The 19,779-nt window shown below is 33.9% G+C and overlaps 3 protein-coding genes across 14 annotated transcripts; 1 reads left to right on the top strand and 2 right to left on the bottom strand.

Annotated features, from left to right (window-relative positions):
* Positions 1-385: 385 nt before the first annotated feature.
* Positions 386-5,239, bottom strand: LOC140825502 (glycosyltransferase BC10-like). Of its 9 annotated transcripts, none has more exons than XM_073187329.1 (12): positions 5,035-5,239; positions 4,767-4,905; positions 3,568-4,252; positions 3,022-3,120; positions 2,837-2,937; positions 2,650-2,721; positions 2,325-2,415; positions 2,118-2,198; positions 1,505-1,564; positions 1,299-1,421; positions 937-975; positions 386-855 (listed from the first exon to the last, which is right to left on the bottom strand). In XM_073187329.1, exons 3-12 carry the CDS (start codon positions 3,919-3,921, stop codon positions 727-729), a joined length of 1,149 nt encoding a protein of 382 aa, XP_073043430.1. In that variant the 5' UTR covers positions 3,922-4,252; positions 4,767-4,905; positions 5,035-5,239; the 3' UTR covers positions 386-726. The 9 variants fall into 9 exon arrangements, with proteins under 9 accessions (XP_073043430.1, XP_073043433.1, XP_073043427.1 ...); XM_073187332.1 differs by having other exon boundaries at positions 4,853-4,905; XM_073187326.1 differs by lacking the exon at positions 4,767-4,905.
* A 4,459-nt stretch (positions 5,240-9,698) lies between these two features.
* On the top strand, positions 9,699-14,425 carry LOC140825498 (uncharacterized). Of its 4 annotated transcripts, none has more exons than XM_073187319.1 (5): positions 9,699-9,813; positions 10,967-12,205; positions 12,481-12,689; positions 12,814-13,037; positions 13,305-14,425. In XM_073187319.1, exons 2-5 carry the CDS (start codon positions 11,101-11,103, stop codon positions 14,041-14,043), a joined length of 2,277 nt encoding a protein of 758 aa, XP_073043420.1. In that variant the 5' UTR covers positions 9,699-9,813; positions 10,967-11,100; the 3' UTR covers positions 14,044-14,425. The 4 variants fall into 4 exon arrangements, with proteins under 4 accessions (XP_073043420.1, XP_073043423.1, XP_073043422.1 ...); XM_073187322.1 differs by lacking the exon at positions 9,699-9,813 and adding an exon at positions 9,820-9,947; XM_073187321.1 differs by lacking the exon at positions 9,699-9,813 and adding an exon at positions 9,820-10,082.
* On the bottom strand, positions 14,235-18,433 carry LOC140825500 (mitochondrial outer membrane import complex protein METAXIN). Its single transcript, XM_073187323.1, has 6 exons — positions 18,126-18,433; positions 16,968-17,302; positions 16,760-16,836; positions 16,623-16,683; positions 15,357-15,522; positions 14,235-14,671 (listed from the first exon to the last, which is right to left on the bottom strand). Exons 1-6 carry the CDS (start codon positions 18,286-18,288, stop codon positions 14,487-14,489), a joined length of 987 nt encoding a protein of 328 aa, XP_073043424.1. The 5' UTR covers positions 18,289-18,433; the 3' UTR covers positions 14,235-14,486.
* Positions 18,434-19,779: the final 1,346 nt, after the last annotated feature.

The following is a 19,779-nucleotide window of genomic DNA, read 5'->3' as shown; positions in this document are numbered from 1 at the left end:
GAGACTGGATTGTCAGGCGCTGCCGCTGTGATGGAGAAAAGGGTCGCAACATAATACATGAGGATGATCATGGCCATGGATTTTGGAAGTCCGTTGTGGGATGTTGCTGCCATGGCTTGATCTTGATGGGATTTACAGTTTAATTACTTGTGTTTGGTCGTATTTTTTGTGAAGGAAGTTACAAGGATGTAAGAGGGTTTGTTAAGGATTTTATAAATGAAAAATTGAACTGAATGCATGCACATTTAATTCATTGGGATCACATTTTTTAAATAACGGTCAAACAAAGAAGAAATAATCCGACTCATATAAATTGAAGTTTCAGGTGTTCTAAAAGGGAGGTTAGTTTACTCGCAGCAACCAGAATGAAGTCTCAGGTGTTCTAAAAATACTCCTTTACCAAAAAAGAAAAAGAAAACCAAAATTCAATCGGCCTTTTTATAAGGGGGGGCCAGCAGGGGGTACATTTGTCGCGTCGTAATCAAACTTTCTACAAAGTTACCCATCGCGCGGATGCTGTATTGCTGTATGCCTCCAGATTTTAGAGTTGCCCGATGCATGGTTATGCATGAAATCATTCCCCCCCAGACACAATGCTGGCCATTTATCAGCGTCAGCTTCGTTTCGAGTCCCGTCCCGTATTCACTCTATCATTTGCCAGAAAAGAATTCATCTTTGCTTCACATCAGACGCTACATAAGAGTTCAGCATCTTGACTCGACCGATTCAAATAGATGTATATTTGGGAAAAAGTTCCAGTAATTTTTCCAGGGTTTCGGGTAAAAATTTCCTCGCGAACAAAAAACAGGGTCGTTGTCTTCCATTCCACATGCAAGGTCGAATCTGAATCTCTCTCTGCGGTGCAGGCTAACAAAATTTCATCTGTATGCTTAATCAATACAACTTTAACTTACTATGTAAAAGAAAGGTACTGACGTTTGTGTCACTGGTAACATGAACGCTGTCAACAATCGACTGAAAAAATAGTTGGGAAGTGTCAGTTTCATATTCATTAGCTCACTTACAGATTTAATTCGATACGAATAAACAATTCTGCTATACAAAAATCTGATTTGAAAGTCCCATAGAGACATCCAAGTAATGCCCAGGCAAGAAATATTATCAATGTTAGAAATTTCTCTCCATTTTTCAGTGATTCTGCTCCTTCAAAATTGAAAAACATGTGCAAAATCAATATCACACACATTAGGACCGAACAGCCATTCAAAAGTTTGTAACATTGGAAGAAAATTGAAGCTATAGACAAAATGGATGAAAATTAAAAAGAGCAGCCATACAGTTAGATTTCTTATCAGCTCGTATGTGACATCCTTAGCTAGGTATGATTTCGGATGCCACTTCATTTCTGACCAATCAACATGTGTTACGGACCAATTTGCGATTCCAGATGGATCAACCATCTGAAAGAAAACAATCAAATTTATTAAAAGGGGTGCTGTAGGCATCTTAATTTTAGATAAGTGGAAGGTCTATCAGTTCTCACGTGCAAAAAAGTAGGCAAATAGTGTTCATCAGAATAGCAGTTGCGACCATCCATTCCTGGCTGTTGAATAGGCAGCAGAGGTTTAGTGAAACGAGACAGTGTGCTAAATTTTGAAAGAATTTCTAAAAATACAGAACAGTTTGCTCTAAACAAGATCCAGGTGATGACCAGGGTTGAACTAACATAATCAAATTGAGCTCAAAATTTCTACAGCAATTGAAAAATATTACCCAACAAAAGCTTAGGCTACCTGCATTTATCCTTAGAGTAGCACTAGAAAACAACAAGATATCTACAAACAAATATTACAAATATATCTCCTTTGCAAGAACAACGAAGAGTGCAGCAATGCAACAATACATTAAATCCAAAAATATTCGGGGACAAGAAAACAACAGATGGAAACCCACAAGGACTTTTCATTTTTGGGAACCATAGAATCTGCTAGTTAGTGTAAACACCTTCCTCAACTAATCAATAAATGTCATGTTTGACGTCTGAATAAAATCGTTAATAGTAAAAGATCAGAGTATAAACCAACAAAGTTAAAAATGAAAAACTTTGAACTATGGTGAAACAAAGGAAAGTTGAAATTTAAATTAAATATAATCACCCTGCAATAATCCCTGAATTTTGTATAGTAAAGACTGTCAGCCATGATTATAAGAGCATGCTTCCGCTTCATTGTGAACCACTGCATTGTGTAGCACCGAAAGCATATTACTACAATATTTTTTTAAAAATAAAATAAAATCGAGTAGGCTGTAACTAGATTAATCTTAATACAAACATACAAACTGTTTAAATAACAAAAAACCACCTGTGCACCCTTTCGAAAGTATTTCTTCTTAACTTCAGGTAACATTTGTTCCGAATACCGACCACTTCCATGTGGACCAGGATCCTCAAAGCTGCAGAAAACAGGATTAATACTAGATATTAAAATCTATTTACAGAAGGCAATTACTTTGAATAATATGCTTATTATGTTTATAATTTTGTGAAGCTTATACTCGGTAATCTATCAATCCATACAAAGCTCAACTGTTGACTATTTCCTGAAATAAACCTACACAATCAGGAACTACTCTCTGCATCAGAGAAGCTTTCCACAAAAGGGAGAGAATAAAGCACAGGAAACTTACCAATCCACGAAGCTAGTATTTGTGTACATGAGATAATTGTACACATAATAAAAATCACGAAGTGGTATGCAGCTGCAGTCCGGGAAATTATTTAGTTAGTACTTTGACGACTTGTATAGTTATATTATACGAGTTACCAAAGTAAAGGAAAAATTAAGAACTTAAAAGGGAATTATAATGACACGACCTGTCAGAAAGTAGAACGAATTGTTGGTTGTCTGGATCTTTAAGAGCATTTGCTAAAAGCCTCCTTTCTGCATCAACCATTGAAATTTTGCCCCACATTACCTGCAGTAATATAAACATGCGTAGATTAATCATGGTCTGTGGCAGTAAAAAAATTCATTGGAGCAACCAAAGAGTTTTACAAACCTTATCGCTACGAATTTCGCGGTTGATAAAATAACGACTAAAATGCACAGGTTTATCCTTGGATGCGTGCACGTATACAGAGAATCTACCTTCATGGCCCTAACAAATGAAGCAAAATTTAAGGGGAAAACAGAAATCTTTCATATACCAAAAATTATACCATTCAAATGCATGCAGAAAATCACAAATGATTTTATAAAATAAACATGAAAATATTATCTCATTTTAACCAACACTTTTACCCAAATGGTTGCTTATGTATCATCTATTTTCATTAGGAATGTTGTGCTTTAATTTCCAGGATGAAGTGCAATCTTTGGACTACCATGGGGCTTCCTCAACATTTTAAAAGACTTTGACCAGTGACATGACATGTAACAATCTACCTCCCGTTCATCTTTCGGACTTAACCTATTAAAGTGACTCTCTTTGGTGTCCGACCAATCTTATTTCTCCCAATAAGTTTGAGCAAAGTTTGATACAAGTAGTTGGTGTCAGACACATGGTTTTGAAATTCATCTTTCAACATTAATAAAATTGTATTACCTGGAAAAATTTGTCCCACAGCTTCTCAAAAGGTAAAGCGCCTGGTGTCAAAAACAAGAAGGCAATTTTGGGATTAGCTGACATATTAGAGGCCATATTCAGAATATCTCTAATGACAACTTGAGAAGCAATTTCATCATCAGTGAGTTCTCTAGTAGGCGCAGGTGGAAGCCAACTTTGTAGTGCCTTGCAACTCTGAGATGAGAATATAAAACACGCTGAAGAACTCTGGGATGGATACACATAAGCGCAAACTAAGAACAAGCTGACTAAAGAAATCAAAATGATTATCCATGTTGGCTTCTTTAAGTGACCATGCTTGCGAGGTGCATACAGTATCTGTAGGTCTTTCATCACTCCCAAATGACACGCAGCCGACTTCCTCTAGCAAGGCTGCATAACAACTTGGTTCTTACAAATGATTTGATCTCTTCTCAATTATTTGCCTCAAAGTCCAAAATGCATCTCTGTATCAGGAATCTCTCTCTAATGCGAAACCCAAATGAAAGGATCTACCATGTTTTTAGCCTACAAAGCAGACAGGTGTGCGTTGACTCTTTGCAGATGTAAAGTTTAGAATGCACCTTGGATTCCTAAACTTTCTCCCTCATATAAACCCCAAACGACAGGATCTAGCTTGCATTTGAGCCTGCAGAGAAAACGGTTGTGCGGAGACTCTCACCGGCTGCAAGAAGATCAATAATTCACTTAATAGACATGTTTGAAAAACACCTAACACTGAGAATTGGTTACAAAAATAATAACAAAAATATGACATGATATTGGACAAGAGAAATGAAGTACGAGAAGCAGGTTAAGTCAGCTACAGCATTAAAAATGAACATCTGTTCAAATATGAATTTACTCAATTGCAAACTCCCATCGCCTCGAAAATTCACTCAAAAAAACGAGAGCCCGATTTTCATATTAACAATGTAGCAATAACTGAAACTTGCTAATTTATAGATGAAGCCAAGGCTGGCATCTCAAATCGAGAAAAATATTAGAGCAAAATAAAGGGAGAAATCCGACAGTGTTTTTGTTTTACATGAATCCTCGAGCTTTGAATCCACTGCAAAGAATTTAGCTTTAAGAACACGACGAAAAGGGGTCGCCGGGAAAAAAAATGAATCACATTGTAGCGATATTAATAATACAAAAAACAGAAAGTAAGGGGAAAAAGAATGTGGTTGGCCTACTCAAATTTTACAAACCGCACGCCGTTTAACCAACAAGACCACAACCGAATAAAGATTCAATAGTTCGGAGGGAAAAACTACAAGACCGATTCTCATGAAGCAGGCCAACATCTTCAATCCTCTTCACAATTTCAATCCTCTGACGCATTCACCAAACATAAAATCCTATCGTCAAAATACAGCAGAGCCACACAAACAAAAAGAAAACAACAATGAATCCAATGCGGGAGAACACATAACTGCACGCATTTCTTCGGAAATCTATTACCTAAGTGGACCGAACAGTACGACGTCGAGAGAGGAATCAACGATTAGAATCTTAGAAACGAAGCTACGTATATATACAACAATTATAGTTACAGCATGCGTGTCCGAGATCTAGCGCGCATCGAATAATAACAGAGCGAGTATGGCGTCGAACAACATTTTTCGTTCGAAAATCTCCAAAAAATAAGAAATAAAAACATTTATAACGGTGTTAGAATTTAGATACTACACAATGTTATTCAATAATATATGAGGACGTGCCACTCCCAACACACTTTCGTCCCAAGCGACTTACGTCACAAAATATTAATAATGATTATGATGATGTCATATATATAGACTATTTTATAATTTTAAATTTAAATGATAATGCAAAACTATTACTTACATTTTTTAAAAAGCTGAAATTTGTAATCTTGAATTATTACAAAGAGAAATTCATCGCTTAAAAATACTTTTAAAAAAATATATTGTTTCGTTACAAAAATCGTTTTTTAAATGTTTTTTTAGATGTTTAAATTTACGATTTTTTGGTTTTGACTTTTGATTTTTTTTAACATATATAACAAAATTACTTTTTAACATTTATTCAAACATCAAAATCTCTTCTGTTTTTTTTATTAATAAAAACACTTAAAAACGTTGAACTTATTTAAGTGTTTTTTTAAGTTACGAATTTTATATACAAACTCACTCATTGTTTGTGATTATTTAATTCATATACAAAATATATTCAAATTCTAATGTAGTACAACACAAAATTTCTTGAATTTTTCTATGAATGGTAATTTGTCTTAATTCTGCAATGTTCTATGCCTATACGTACAGAATTTATACCAACATGTCAATTGCTTCTTAGGTTAGAACTCTTGTTTCAGGTAATGATAATAATAATTTCTATTAAAGTTTTTCCGAGTCTTCTCCCGGATAACTGCCAAAATGGATTTTTCTCTTTTTTGGGACTGAAACATTAAAAGATGGGTTTAAATGCAGCGAATACTTTTTCCCCTTTTGACTATTTCATTTATTGGAAACTATGAAAAATAATTTTAAAAAATATTACGTTTAGATTGTCAAAAATATATAATTTTTTAAAAAGAGTGGAATGTGAAAACAAAACAAAAATTTTTAACAAGTTAAAATAAAATACAGCACCCTCGTTATATTTATGCTCTCTGCCTATGTCTTGGTATTTAAGTTTTGGGCTTAGGCCCTATGATTGTAAATTATCATTAAATCTGTTTAATAAAAAATTATTATCCCATATAAATGGAAGTAAAAAGTAGTTTTCTTAACAACTAAAATATAATTGTTATAGTAAATTTTTTAAGTTATTTTTGTTCGAAAAATATTAATAATTAGCCCAATTAACCGATTTTTATTCTATTTATTTGGGTTTATAAAAACTATTGTGATGACTGAATATTTACCCTTAATCTTTATATAATAAAAAAATATCTTTTTAATCTTCACGAAACCATCAATTTTTAAAAATCGTCACCTCGTTAGTCATTTTATGGTAATGATAAAAAAATTAAACCGAACTTTAGAATTTTTCCGAAACATTAAAATTTAATTTAAAATTTTATAAACAAATTGAATTTTATGTATTAAAAAAAGTTTAACATATATAAGGCCTAATTAATTGTTGTAAAAAATATTTGATTATATTTAAAATTATATAATATAATCCCAAAATCATGTTTTAGATAAATCTTAAGTTTAAATAAACCACCATTGTTACTGTTTATTTATTAATTATTTAATAAATATGAAAAAGTGACATTTATGTCTTGGGTACTATAAACTTTTGCCTAATGAATTTGGAATTTATTTAAATTCAATTTATTGAAAGAAGCTAAGTTGATAAGAAAATGCATTTGGACTTGAAAATCATGCTTAATTCAAATAGTACCTCAATCCTCACACAACATGCCATTTAATTCTAATCATAATTTGTTTCTTTCCTTTTTTGGAAGGAAAAATATTTATGAAATTCTTACAGTTGAATAATTGTGAAAAAAACGCGAACTTGCATATGCATGTAGAAATATAACGTAAATAATTAAATATTAAGATAATTGTTCTGATAATTTTTAAACTATCATATCTTAAGTGAAAGACCCTTACAAGATACTTAATTTCAGCGTGGATGTCGTATTTATTTCTGACAAAAATTGTGTGAGACGGTTTCACGGGTCGTATTTGTGAGACGAATCTCTTATTAGGGTCACCAATAAAAAAATATTACTTTTTATACTAAGAGTATTAATTTTTATTGTGAATATGGGTATGGTTGATCTCTCTCACAATTATAATCCGTGAGACGGTCTCACGACTCTCACATGAGACCACTCTTTATTTCTTATACTAAAAAATTCTTAGATTTTTAAACTTCCTACGTTAAAGGTGTAACATTAATAAATATTTAAGCTCCGATTATTATTATTATTATTATTATTTACTTTTCATTTTATATACAGAATCACATTTATTGTATTTATTAAATAGAAATACATTTAATATAAAAATGAAATATCCCCAAAAATAGAAAAAACGCGGGGTGTATCTTGGCACGCCAATTACCATGCGATACGATGGCAATATCGATATACGAGCGTTGAGTGAAGGGTGATTTCGTCAAGATGGTAATTTAATGGGCCTCTCGATGGGCCCATATTATCTTTTGGTTCTTCATGGCATCTTTTATGTTTTCTCTTTGCACATTTTTAATTACTCAAACTAATTCGGCATTTAAGCAAATCAAATAAGTGGTTCAACCAGATTATCAGTCGGGTGTATCGGTCAAGATTCATTCGATCCTTTTGTTTCATCAATCTCTATATATAATATATATAGAAATTCTCGAACTATTTATCCTTTTTGTTCGATCCTTTTTATCTGATATATCTCGTACTATTTAATAAAGCAAGAAATTCTTATAAAAAACCACATTCGATATTTTTAAGTAGATTCCAAAACAGTTATAAAAACAAGGAAGATGAAAAACATAGTAGATTACGTTGTGATTTTTCACAATTTTAAAACTTATCATAAGTTTTAGAACATTTATATAGCGTTTTTCAATGCTTTCTTCGTATAATCACAATTAATATAAAAGATTATTTCCCATATAAATTTACGGTTGTCTACATATGATAGCTATGCCTGCGTGGTTAGGTTAAACATGTTGATCTATTAAATATATATTGTTCACATTTAAATTTTTATTATAAATTTTATTTTACAACAAATTTTAAGAGATACTTAAACGAGAAACTTACACCACAATTCGTATGCTTATAGCTATTACCAAACCATCAATATTACCTCTAAAAACAAAACCCCATCAATATCATATGAATTTTATATGACGTAAAATAATATGTATATACAGTCTATTTATATGCGTACCACGTAGGTGTCACTAATATATTAGGTCATTAGATGTGATGAAATATATCAAAACTACATATTTAATTAGTACATGACAATTCAGCGGTGCTCACATAAATACGAAAGATAAATATACATCCACATACTATATCGCATTTTTGCCTCGACTGGTTCACTCATGGTTGGATGAAACGGGAACGGAACGGACGTTCCAAAACCGGAACGCAAGCAACCTTGACGAGGTTCCGGGGTGTGTAGGTTGATGGCTTGTATCACTGTTTCATATACCAAAAACGAGGATTTAACGGCGGAACGGAATGGGACACACGGAACGGAAGGGATTTGTACAGCTGCAACAAGAACAAAAAATATGTGTGTAATTTTGAGCACATGCATTGTAGGTCCTTATACACGTATCTTTGCTTTCTAGTACAAATAATGCAAAGCACATCGGTTGAAGTGAGATGGTGAATCTTGAGTCTTCTTCCCGCTACATCCATCAATGAAAGACTAATAAAGAAGAGACCGCAAGTCAACTATTTCTATTGAGAAATTTTCATTACAAAGTGTGAAAAAAACTGAGTTAATTATAAAATATTTCTATTTTAATTGATGTTAAATAATTTGTAACATCTTTTTATATAAGATTTGATGCTTATTATTAGTCCATCCCTTTAAATTGATTCAAATTTGTGCGAACTTATATTATCCAATCGAAAATATTTTAAAGTTTTAATTAATTAAATACAAATAATTTTTAATAGTATATTTAATTTTTGATATGGTTGGAAATATTTTAAATATAATGACGATATAAATTGTGTTCAATAAATTTTTAATAAATGTTTAAAAATATTTTAATTTCTTATTTACATCAAATAATTTATTTAAATGATATTTATTTTAATTTTCATATTTTTAAATATTTTTCAAAATTTTTAATTTTTATATATTTATAATATTTTTTTAAAATACCCGTTTCGCGACCGTTCCACAAAATTTTATTGTAACTGGAACGGTAACATCTGTTCCGATCTCCGTGACCGCGAACTATGGGTTCACTACCAACCAAAAGACTGGAGGGGAATGGTAGTTCACAACCGACCCGTCCACCAACGGGTCATCCCAACTATTGACCCGAAATGAGTGGCATATTCGAAATTTTTCTGCAACAGCGAGGGCAATGAAGTAGGCGTAAGATTATGCTATCCCTTTATTATCTTTGATTTTCCAACGTGAAACCTTTATTTTGCTTTATTTTCATCTCTTTTTCATTTCACTTTAAAATAAAATATATTTTTTTGACCGTTGCTTTTTCCCCCACATCGTCTCTCTCTCACAAGACAACTGTGATCAAGCAGCAACCAACAATCTTTGCATTCAGGTAGGAATAAACTTTCATTCCATTCACACTTTCAAAGAAACCCAGTTTTTTTTCCCAGTTAGTTTTAGTTGTTACAAGTGTTTTAATCTGTCAGAATAAACAGGGAAGTAATGAAATCTGGTTTCTTGGAAGAGGTTCTTTTTTTCTTCTTCTTTTTGGTCATAAACTTTTGTATGTTGTGAATTCTGTTCATTGTGCCTTTTCTGGGCTTGTTTACACGAGCTGAGCGGTGAAGATTTATTGGGTTTTTGCTATTTCTGGGAAAGCTGGTGTGTAGTTTAACTATTTATAGAATTTTGGATGCATGGTGAATTGAGTGGACCCCTTTATTCTCCAAGCAGAATTTTTTGTTTCCCCATTTCACTAAGTTTTCAGATTTTGCTTTGTTTTTAGATTTTTTGAATCTATGATTCATGATTGTTTTGTTAATATTTTGTTCTTTCTATCAATATTTGTTTTCAAGAACCAACACGAACATTTGTTTCTTGAGATTTATCCTTTTCTGTGTGCGAACCAATTGGTGATTTATCATGTTTCAGAGTAGGGTCTCTCTTCAAGAGTTGCTTTAGCCAATTCATTTTTTGCTGTTCTAGCTTTTTTTAAAAGATTTAACTTGGGAATTTACAATTAAATTATTTTTCCATTTTATTTTAAATTCAACTTTAACTCTAATGGTCTAACAGTTGCCTTTTTTGCTTTCTTCTTTCCATCCTATCAAGGTAGCTAAATACAAATTGATGTTTCCATTTTTATTACTCTAGTCTAAGGGGGTTTAAAAAAAGTGATTTCAGAGGTTGCAAAACTCCCACTAGTTTCTCCCTTCTTGCTATGGGAGGAGCTGGAAAATTTGGAAATTTTTGCTCAACATTTCTGAGATTTTCCCTAATAAATTGCTTTCTCTGCCCTTGCCTCGGCAGTAGAATATCTTGGGATTTTTACTAATGTGAGCGCAAGAATGTTTACTTTTTCTGTTTTGGAATACCTGTATGTTATATCCGAAAGCTGATGTTTTTATTTTAGCAAGTTAAAGGTGAAGATGAATCCCGCTGTTTATGAGTCCTCTCTTGACTTGGGATCAAATTAAGGAATTTTCTTGTTCTAATATTCAGTGGCTTTATGCACTAACGAATATTAATATTTTTCTCTTTCGTAGACACGAGACTTCTTTATGAATCTAGTGGGAACAACAAGCAAGCCTCCTTGAATGTAAATTTCATTTCGACTCAAGCCTGAAAAATTCATAGAAGCCATACACAGAATCGAGAGCGAAAAAAAAATTGAAGAAATATGGGATGTTCTATATCGAAGTTGGACGATGAAGAGGCTGTCCGGCTCTGTAAAGATCGGAAGAAGTTCATCAAACAAGCAGTTGAGCAAAGATTGAAATTTGCTTTGGGCCACATTGCATATATACAGTCCATGAAAAGAGTTTCTGTTGCACTTCGCGAATATATTGAAGTAGACGAACCTCGTGAGTTTCTGCTAGACTCATTCACAACACCACCTTATAGCGCTCCTGTAAAGAAGAAGAGCCCCGGTTTCATCTCGACAACGCCCTTTAAACCTGAGTCAAACATGTCTTACAGAATCAACTACTACCGGCCTGGTGGAAATCCTTCTATTTCTGTCGAGGAGAGGCTCCCTCAGAATTCAGAAACTTTCAGAGTTGAAGCTTACTCCGCTGTTCCTAGGTTTGGAATGGACAGCATTTTTCAAATGCAATCCTCTCCCATGAATTCTTCAATCTTCCATTACTCGCCTAACAATCAGCCTAACTATCCTCCATCACCTCAAACGCCCCAATGGGATTTCTTCTGGAACCCCTTTTCTTCGTTAGATTACTATGGCTATCCCGCGAGAAGTAGCCTTGATCAGACATTTCTTGATGATGAAAATGATGGGTTACGGCAAGTTAGGGAAGAGGAAGGTATTCCTGAATTAGAAGAGGAAACCGAACAAGAGGAGATGGATGATAAAGTATATACAAAAAAAGAGTGGGGTGAGGTTGGTATGGGTTTTGACAGAGAGGAAGTGGTAATAGAAGATGTTGACAGTAGTGAGGATAGTGATGATGATAGTGAAGCAGACGATCCTGAAGTAAAGAAGAATATGCGAGAATCACAATCCCCGGAACATCAAAGCCTGGAAGTAGAAAATACTCAAAATGTTGACCGTGTTAGTAGCAAAGAAACCCCTGTTATTGATGGTGGTGGATCAAAACAAGAAATGCCTGGATTTACTGTTTATGTGAACAAAAGACCAACAAGCATGGCAGAAGTTATTAAGGATCTTGAAGATCAGTTCACGGCAGCTTGTAATGCAGCTAAGGAGATGTATTCCATTTTGGAGGCCAGCCAGGCTCAATACTCCTCATCAACAAATGATCTCACAGGTCTAGTCTTTGACTGAATTCTGAAATTTTAAAGGAACTCTTTCTAAATTGAAGTTTAGCCCTTTCCAAAATCCATTTAATCACCCTGCCTACCTCGCCTCCCCATCCCAACCACCCCTTTGGCTTTTGAAGTTCCACTAAGGATAAATGTTAATGCATATCGAAGCACCTTTTGTTTTCTTGTCCACAAGCTCTCAATCATTAACGTCGAGCCTATATGATTCAACAATCCTTGAACATTTTATTTATATGATCTCTCATTTGTTTTGCTGCAGCATTGAAAATGTTGAATCCGGTAGTTTTATTTAGGTCTGCTTCATCTCGTTCATCGTCATCAAGATTTTTAGCCACTACTTCAAGTAACAATGAAGCTTCTGAAAGTATTAGCAACCATTCTGAGGAATCTTGCATGTTATATGGGAGTCACCAATCCACCCTCGATAGATTATATGCTTGGGAAAAGAAACTTTACCAAGAAGTTAGAGTATGTTCCCTAATCTGGTGATCCTACTTCCTCCGCTATGGATTCCATGAATGATCAAATATCTCACTAAATATTGAATTATTTGATATCAAGTCATTTAGCTATTCTGTTTGAATCTAACCAGGCTGGTGAACGTGTTCGACTAGCATATGAAAAGAAGTGTGCACAGCTCAGGAATCAAGATGTGAGGGGAGAAGACCCTTCTTTTGTAGATAAAACACGAGCTGGCATTAAAGATTTGCACACTCAAATAAAAGTTTCAATACACTCAGTTGAAGCTATCGCAAAGAGGATTGAAACTTTAAGGGATGAAGAGCTGGAGCCTCAGATATTAGAATTAATGCGAGGGTAAGTTTGAAAAAGAAAAAATCCCTTTTCTTATACCCCCATAAACAACAACGGCCGAGTTTCTATTTAATTAGGCGTTTAAACGAAGTGTTTCGTTCAGTATAGTTTCACCAGCACGTCAGGAAAATATACCAAAAAAGTTGAAAGGTTTCTCTCCTCTGTAGTCACTCATGGTTCTTTAATCGAAAATTTTTACTACCCTTAATCTAACGATAAAGTCATTATCTTTTATTTGACTGCTCTTATATATCAGACTAATTCTAACAGGTTAACAAGGATGTGGGAGATGATGGCCGAATGCCATCAGCTGCAGAAACGTACACTAGATGAAGCAAAGATTTTACTAGCTGGAACGCCTTCAAAGCTTTCGAGAACAAAAAAATACACAATAATGTCACCCTCCGAACCACACAAGCTAGCCTGTTCGGCAGCTAACCTCGAGACTGAGCTCAGAAACTGGAGATCCTGCTTCGACTCATGGATTGTTTCTCAACGATCATATGTCCGCGCGCTCACATCATGGCTCCTACGTTGCATTAGAGCAGATCCTGACTCATCAAAACCACCATTTCCCCCTCAAGAATCCTTACCATCTACCCCACCAATATTCAGAACATGCATTCAATGGTCAAAATTATTAGATGCGGTCCATGAAGTACCCGTGCTCGATGGACTTGACTTTTTTGCAGCAGGGGTTGGCTCCTTGTATGCACAACAGATGAAGGAAAATTCGGGTCGAAACTCAGGTGGATCGAGAAGGTTTCGAGGGGAGTTTGTGGGGAACAAAATGGAGATGGTGGAGGCAGATCATTTTGAAGATGAAGTTATGACGGCAGAAAAAATGGCCGAGGTTGCCATAAGAGTGGTGTGTGCTGGAATGTCAGTTTCTGTGAGTTCTTTAACAGAGTTTGCTGTCAGTTCAGCCGAGGGATATGCGGATTTGGTGAAGAAATGGGAAGATTCTACACAGATCATGAAGGAGGGTTCACGGGGGATCGCAAAATAGTCAGTTTTGGTAGGTAGTTTAGTTAGAAACCTGTGAATTATATTTTTTCTTGCGTAAAAGTGGAGAAATAGATGACAGTGTATCTTAAACTTTATTCTGTTCCTTAAGAGGAAAAATGTGAATATTTGGTTACATACCAGTCACATCCTCAATATCAGTTCATTTTTTATCAAATCCCTAATCAGCAAAACTGCAGCAATAAAAAACGGTAAATCCAATTCTTGATCCAGTGACCAGCGTACAGGCAGAAGGAAAAATCCAGTTGCTAAAATTTGAAAAGCCACCATCTCCCGGTGGTTAAAAAACATAACAAATCCTTCGACCAAATTCTAAATATCTTTATTGCACGAATGCAGATTTTGAAAATTCGCATGCAATGGAAACGGGAACAAAATGAAAAGGACTAATTAAACCTCACAAAATTGTAAATAGTGAGTGTATTCCTAGTCAGAGTGCAACCCAACATTGTCATCTTCAAGCTCTACTTCAGAATCTTCATGTCCTCCAAAGATGGACAGGAAAACTAACACCGCTACGAGTTGAGTAGCCAGAAAATATTTAGCCCTTCTCCTGAACTTTTTCTCTTCCTCTGTCTTTTCTTTCTTAGGTTTGCTCTTTGGTTTTGAACCTTAAGTAGTAAAGAAGAAAATTTTACCTTAAGCAGAGATAAAAGCCAAAGGCAGAAAATTAAACAGCATTTGCAGCCAAAGTAGAGAAAGTTCATTAAAAGAAATGCAATTCAAATTATCACTTCGATAATACGCGTTTAATTGTTGCCACAGCACTAGTGATTATTTTACATGATCCTCATAGATGTCTTATTTCTGAACCATCAATGTAAAGCTACTGGCAGATTTTTTAAGGAATGATCTCCAACTATCGAAGGCTCGGGAGTCAATGAAGCATCTTAGAGCAGTGTAGTCACGTGAAACAAGCAAGATCTAAATGCCGAAACTGCTCTTTTTTTAAGTACAAAATTAAATTAAATTGGGGTGGAACATATCGATCATCAAAGATTCTTTATCCACAATCATCATGATTGGGAGAAATTCGTCAAAGACTTGATCGTATGGCTGCTTTAGTAATTTTTAAAATTAATTTTTTTATGCAATCACAGATGATGTGATTCGAATCCAAAACCTAAGTCTTAAATCAAGTGTCCAACTCTTCAAAACATTTTGTGGACACTGTTTTAGTATAATTTTGAATGCCATAATACATATGATGCCGTACCAAGTCTTTATATTTTGACACAGCTAATGCTTAATTGCATAATTTCAGGACCAATAGCAACATAGGTGAGAATGACTCACTCCAATATGAAGGCTTTTGCCTAGAAGAAGAAGAAGAAGAAGAGGGATCTCCCTGGGGAATCGATGAAGAAGATGGACTGGCATCTAAATACCGCATCTTAAGATTCTCAGCATAATTTATGAGATTGGTGTGATCCAAGAGCTTGCTTCTTAGAACCGATGATTCCTACAGGTAGAGAACAATAAGATAAAAGATATTCTCTTTGAACACTTCAAGAGTTCATTTTACATTAAATATTGAAGTCGATGTTTCAATATCAGTAACATAAAATGCATTAATAACACAAAAAACAAATAATATGATTAAAAAATGGATGAACATATCAAGAACTTGTTGAAATAAAATAAAGGTGATTACTTTTCTAGTGACGAAATCATTTATATAGCATCTAAACCTGCTTTTGGTAACTTGATCTTTTCTGGTTCTTCATAACAATAAAAAACAAAATATCTCAAAATGCTTCTAGAGGATTAAAAGACTGAATCTCTATAATCTTGACAAATGAAAAACCATTGAGTAAAATCAAACAGGTTAATTTAAAGTTTAAACAATTTTTTTGTCAATATATAATCTGCTCATAGTTCACTTATCCAAGAGTTCAACAAAAAACTTGGGAAATAATTTAACTAGCCCAGGACCACATCTAGCAATTTCAGAGCCTTTATTTCTTAATTCAAACCATTCTTATCTATAATCTCTAACATCCATCCTGTTTGGAAATGGAGAAAGGGTGATTGGGTACAATTTTCAAGGCGAAACTGAAAGAACTTGGTAGCCAAGCAAAACTCTTGTAGATCGTGACACATTTCATGAATGAAGCTTGATGTCACAATGAGAAGGGAAAAATGACAAGAAAGAAGCATAAATCTGGTGCCCAATCCAATACCTTAAAGACCCTAGATGCGAACATGTTTCCTTCTTTTATTCAACGGCCAACTATACTTGTGCTCACAGACAAAATTGATATGATACCAAACACCAAACATAGAGAAGCAACCCATGAGAGCATATCAAGCCGATCAAACAACTCTTTAGTTTCATTAAGCCCAATAGCATAGTAGGAACCTGTCTGATTCAATCTCTTTTCCTTGCACTTGAGGAAAGGGAGTTTCAAAATATCATGCTTAATCTTAAATATCTAAGTTTTCTGAAATAAAAGTAAGTTGGAACAGGTAACATGGCTATAAAGAAGTACATGACGGTCCTAAAACTCATGAGGATAAGTCAAACAGAATAATAAATAAAATGAAATTACTAGCACTCACGGGTAATGCATAAACCGTAAAAAGAACATGTCCAAGGAAAAATGCATCCAAACTCGTTGGCCTGTATAAAAAATAATGCTTTAGGCAGCATTCATAAATACAACAAAAAAGTCTGATAACATCATTTCGTAAATGACCTGTTTTCAAAGAAAAGGGACTGTTCCCCCAATCTATATGATAAAGCACCATAAGCCAGGGTTGCTCTACTGTAGATCTGCCAGGAAAATAGCATGAACAGAAAAATTAGTTACCAGAATCAATCAGACAGATTCAGACATAAACTTTTGGCCAACCAATAAAATTATAAAAGGATTAATTAACACCATATAAGTGTAACCAAAATACCACTTCTTCTCTTCTTTCAGCATTATCGGATCTTATCCCGAGTAGTTGTTTGACAATGCGAACTTGCTTATAATACAAAACTTTTCCTATTGGCCATGGGAGATCAGAGTAATAAATCTTGCTTGCTGATTTACCATCAGATCCCACCCAGAGCTCATACATGACTGCATCGGCAAGCCATGACTCAACCATTGCCCTCATTGATACCCACTCAGGTATCCCACGAACCTCAGAGTCCAAATCCGCGATGCCATCTTCCTTTAAATTTTGGATTACTCCGCCCTTCTCATTATTGTAAGCTACGTAATCACCAGATTCAATGAAAGGTATTTGATCTGGTAGAAACACAATGATTGGCCACCTAGTCAAATTCCAGAACAATTGAAAAATACTTGTTCTGGTACATCAGCAACACAAGTTAAAGAATACTATCATTTTTTAGCGCAATGTGACAGAGAAAACAACATTACATGTGATGCCATGTATAGAAGAAATTTGAAACAGTCCTGCAGCATGCTAGTTCATGAAGCGCTATTTAAACAGGTCTTAAGATTGGAGGATGGTGACGTTGGTCAATTGGTGAAAAGTTGGCAACATTTGGGCATCTATACTCTGAAACCAATGGTGGCCAGTTTTTGCTGTTCAGTAGTAGCAAAATGAAATGCGTGTCTGTGGAGTTGGTTAAATGCAACATTTAATACCATTTCTACCTTCATTTACTTCCCCATCCTTATTCTGTCCTTTGGATATGCTATTCTCCCTTCATTTCTTCATCCTTCTTTCCTCGTTCGATTCTTTAGAGCAACAAAGAAAACACTAGCTCAAAAATAGTGCTTCTGATCTCCAATTTCAAGAACTTAGTTATCTTGAAGGATGATTTTGTCAATGATGAAAAATGTTCTACAGTAATTATAAAGTTTATATCCTAACGACACCAATTACCGACAAATTGGCTTATAACCATCTTAAAAACTTTATGGCTTTATTAACTTGTGCCTCCTCGACGAGCCAGCTGCAAGACTGTATCGAAGAACAATAGACTATAAACTAGTTCTTGATGACAATTTCCAGTTTATTAAAAAAAGGAGCAATCCAATAGTGTAGATAATCAAGCAGACACATTAAGGCACAAACTTTGCAACATGAGAAACTTGTTACCAGAATCAGGGTAAATGAGGTTGAATTCCAAATTAAAGGGGATCTGTGCAAATCTAAGATAAATGTAAACCGGCAGACATGTCGGGCACGCGGTCGGCAACCCGAAACTGGGCTTCCTCGCCACCAGCGTCAGCTTCTCGCCATCTCCTCTGTCATCCTCCATTAAATTCAAATTATGAGCGCAATTTCTAAGTCTGTTGGATTATATGGCATTGGATGGATTGTGGTAGAAGAAATTGATAGATTGGGGGTTTTAAATTAAAACCCTAGCCAGGTTCGCACGACTGAGATTATTGAACCGAATAAAAAATTTGGATAACAAATTTGTTCATTTTATGGTTGGGGAAGATTTTTTAAGTCGAATAATTTGTTCAATCTTGACTTTTGATTCATTAACTTAACTAATTTCTTATAATTAAATTTTTTTTTCGGGACTATTTTAATCTAATTCTTGACGAAACATAATTTCCAATATCATGTCAATATTTCAAATGTCTCGCTAATATTTTATGGTGTTATATCGATTTCACATCCGTACAAAGATGAAATAAAATTGAAAATTATCAAAATTTGAAAAGTTAGTTCTATCAAAACACCAAAATAGTTATTGAACCCAAAAAAAAATTAATTTTTCAGAAAAATTAAAATTCTCCAATGTGTGTTTTAAAAAAATATAAATCACAATTCAATATTATTGAATAAGTGAGGTAATTTAGGAGTTAATTATTATATCTTGATCTGATAAAGTTTTAGTATAAAAATTTAGCGACGTGGTGGGAATTTTAGGCAAAAACTTTATTTTCTCGAAATGTAATATTTTATAGAGTTTATTTTTTTATATCCTTGTTAATATTTATAAACTATTTTCGTGACACGTGACTCAGAAAGGCAATAATAAAATTGTTATGCATTAGATAAAGTTAAATTTTAAATATATTTTTTAAGTTATCCCTATATATTTATAACATATATCAAGCAATAGTCAATTTAAATTAAAGTTATCCCTATATATTTATAACATATATCAAGCAATAGTCAATTTAAATTTAAGTTATCCCTATATATTTATAAAATATATCCCTATTTCATCTGTAGTCATTGAATTAACAAAAATAATTTCTCTTCAAAGTTTTTTAAAATCTTTTAATTAATCACGATGATTTATTTTTTGCATTTGTATCATTGGTTAAATTTCCTAATAAATTTCATTTATTATTAAAAATTGTTGGTTTCGCTATACAATATTTGATCCCACAGATAATCCCTAAAAAAAATTTGGACACGCTCAAATAAGACATGCCCATCTGTCAAAAGAAAATAAGACATGTACATGTCGAGTAATTGGTAGTTCCCGCTAGGTACGCAGTAAGCATCCACTCTTACAGCGGAAGAGCACATCGGTGGCTTATCATTGAGACAAAATATAACGGATTTGAAGGGCCATATGATTTTGGATTTGGATCTTTGTAAAAAGTGCACAATGTTTTTAACATAGCAGAAGATTCGATCGACCTATGTACCTCACACATTATCAAATAAAATTAAAAAATTGTCAGATATGTAAAAATGTGTTTTCAACTACAATAGATGATCCAAATATGATTTTATGTAAAAAAAAAAAAAAAAATCAGACATTGATATATAAATAACAATA

Source organism: Primulina eburnea, chromosome 3 (genome assembly GCF_022965805.1).
Source record: "Primulina eburnea isolate SZY01 chromosome 3, ASM2296580v1, whole genome shotgun sequence".
Lineage (NCBI taxonomy): Eukaryota > Viridiplantae > Streptophyta > Magnoliopsida > Lamiales > Gesneriaceae > Primulina > Primulina eburnea.
This window is presented reverse-complemented; position numbering and strand designations above follow the sequence as displayed.

Coding starts and splice junctions, on each gene's coding strand:
- LOC140825502 (XM_073187329.1), bottom strand. CDS start 3,921: ATGAAAGACCTACAGATACTGTATGCACCTCGCAAGCATGGTCACTTA. Junction 2,199..2,324: donor ACTTTCGAAAGGGTGCACAG/GTGGTTTTTTGT, acceptor TACACAATGCAG/TGGTTCACAATGAAGCGGAA. Junction 856..936: donor ATGTTACCAGTGACACAAAC/GTCAGTACCTTT, acceptor CCTGCACCGCAG/AGAGAGATTCAGATTCGACC.
- LOC140825498 (XM_073187319.1), top strand. CDS start 11,101: ATGGGATGTTCTATATCGAAGTTGGACGATGAAGAGGCTGTCCGGCTC. Junction 12,206..12,480: donor ATCAACAAATGATCTCACAG/GTCTAGTCTTTG, acceptor GTTTTGCTGCAG/CATTGAAAATGTTGAATCCG. Junction 13,038..13,304: donor ATATTAGAATTAATGCGAGG/GTAAGTTTGAAA, acceptor TAATTCTAACAG/GTTAACAAGGATGTGGGAGA.
- LOC140825500 (XM_073187323.1), bottom strand. CDS start 18,288: ATGGAGGATGACAGAGGAGATGGCGAGAAGCTGACGCTGGTGGCGAGG. Junction 16,684..16,759: donor TCCCTTTTCTTTGAAAACAG/GTCATTTACGAA, acceptor TTTTTTATACAG/GCCAACGAGTTTGGATGCAT. Junction 14,672..15,356: donor GCAAAAGCCTTCATATTGGA/GTGAGTCATTCT, acceptor TTACTACTTAAG/GTTCAAAACCAAAGAGCAAA.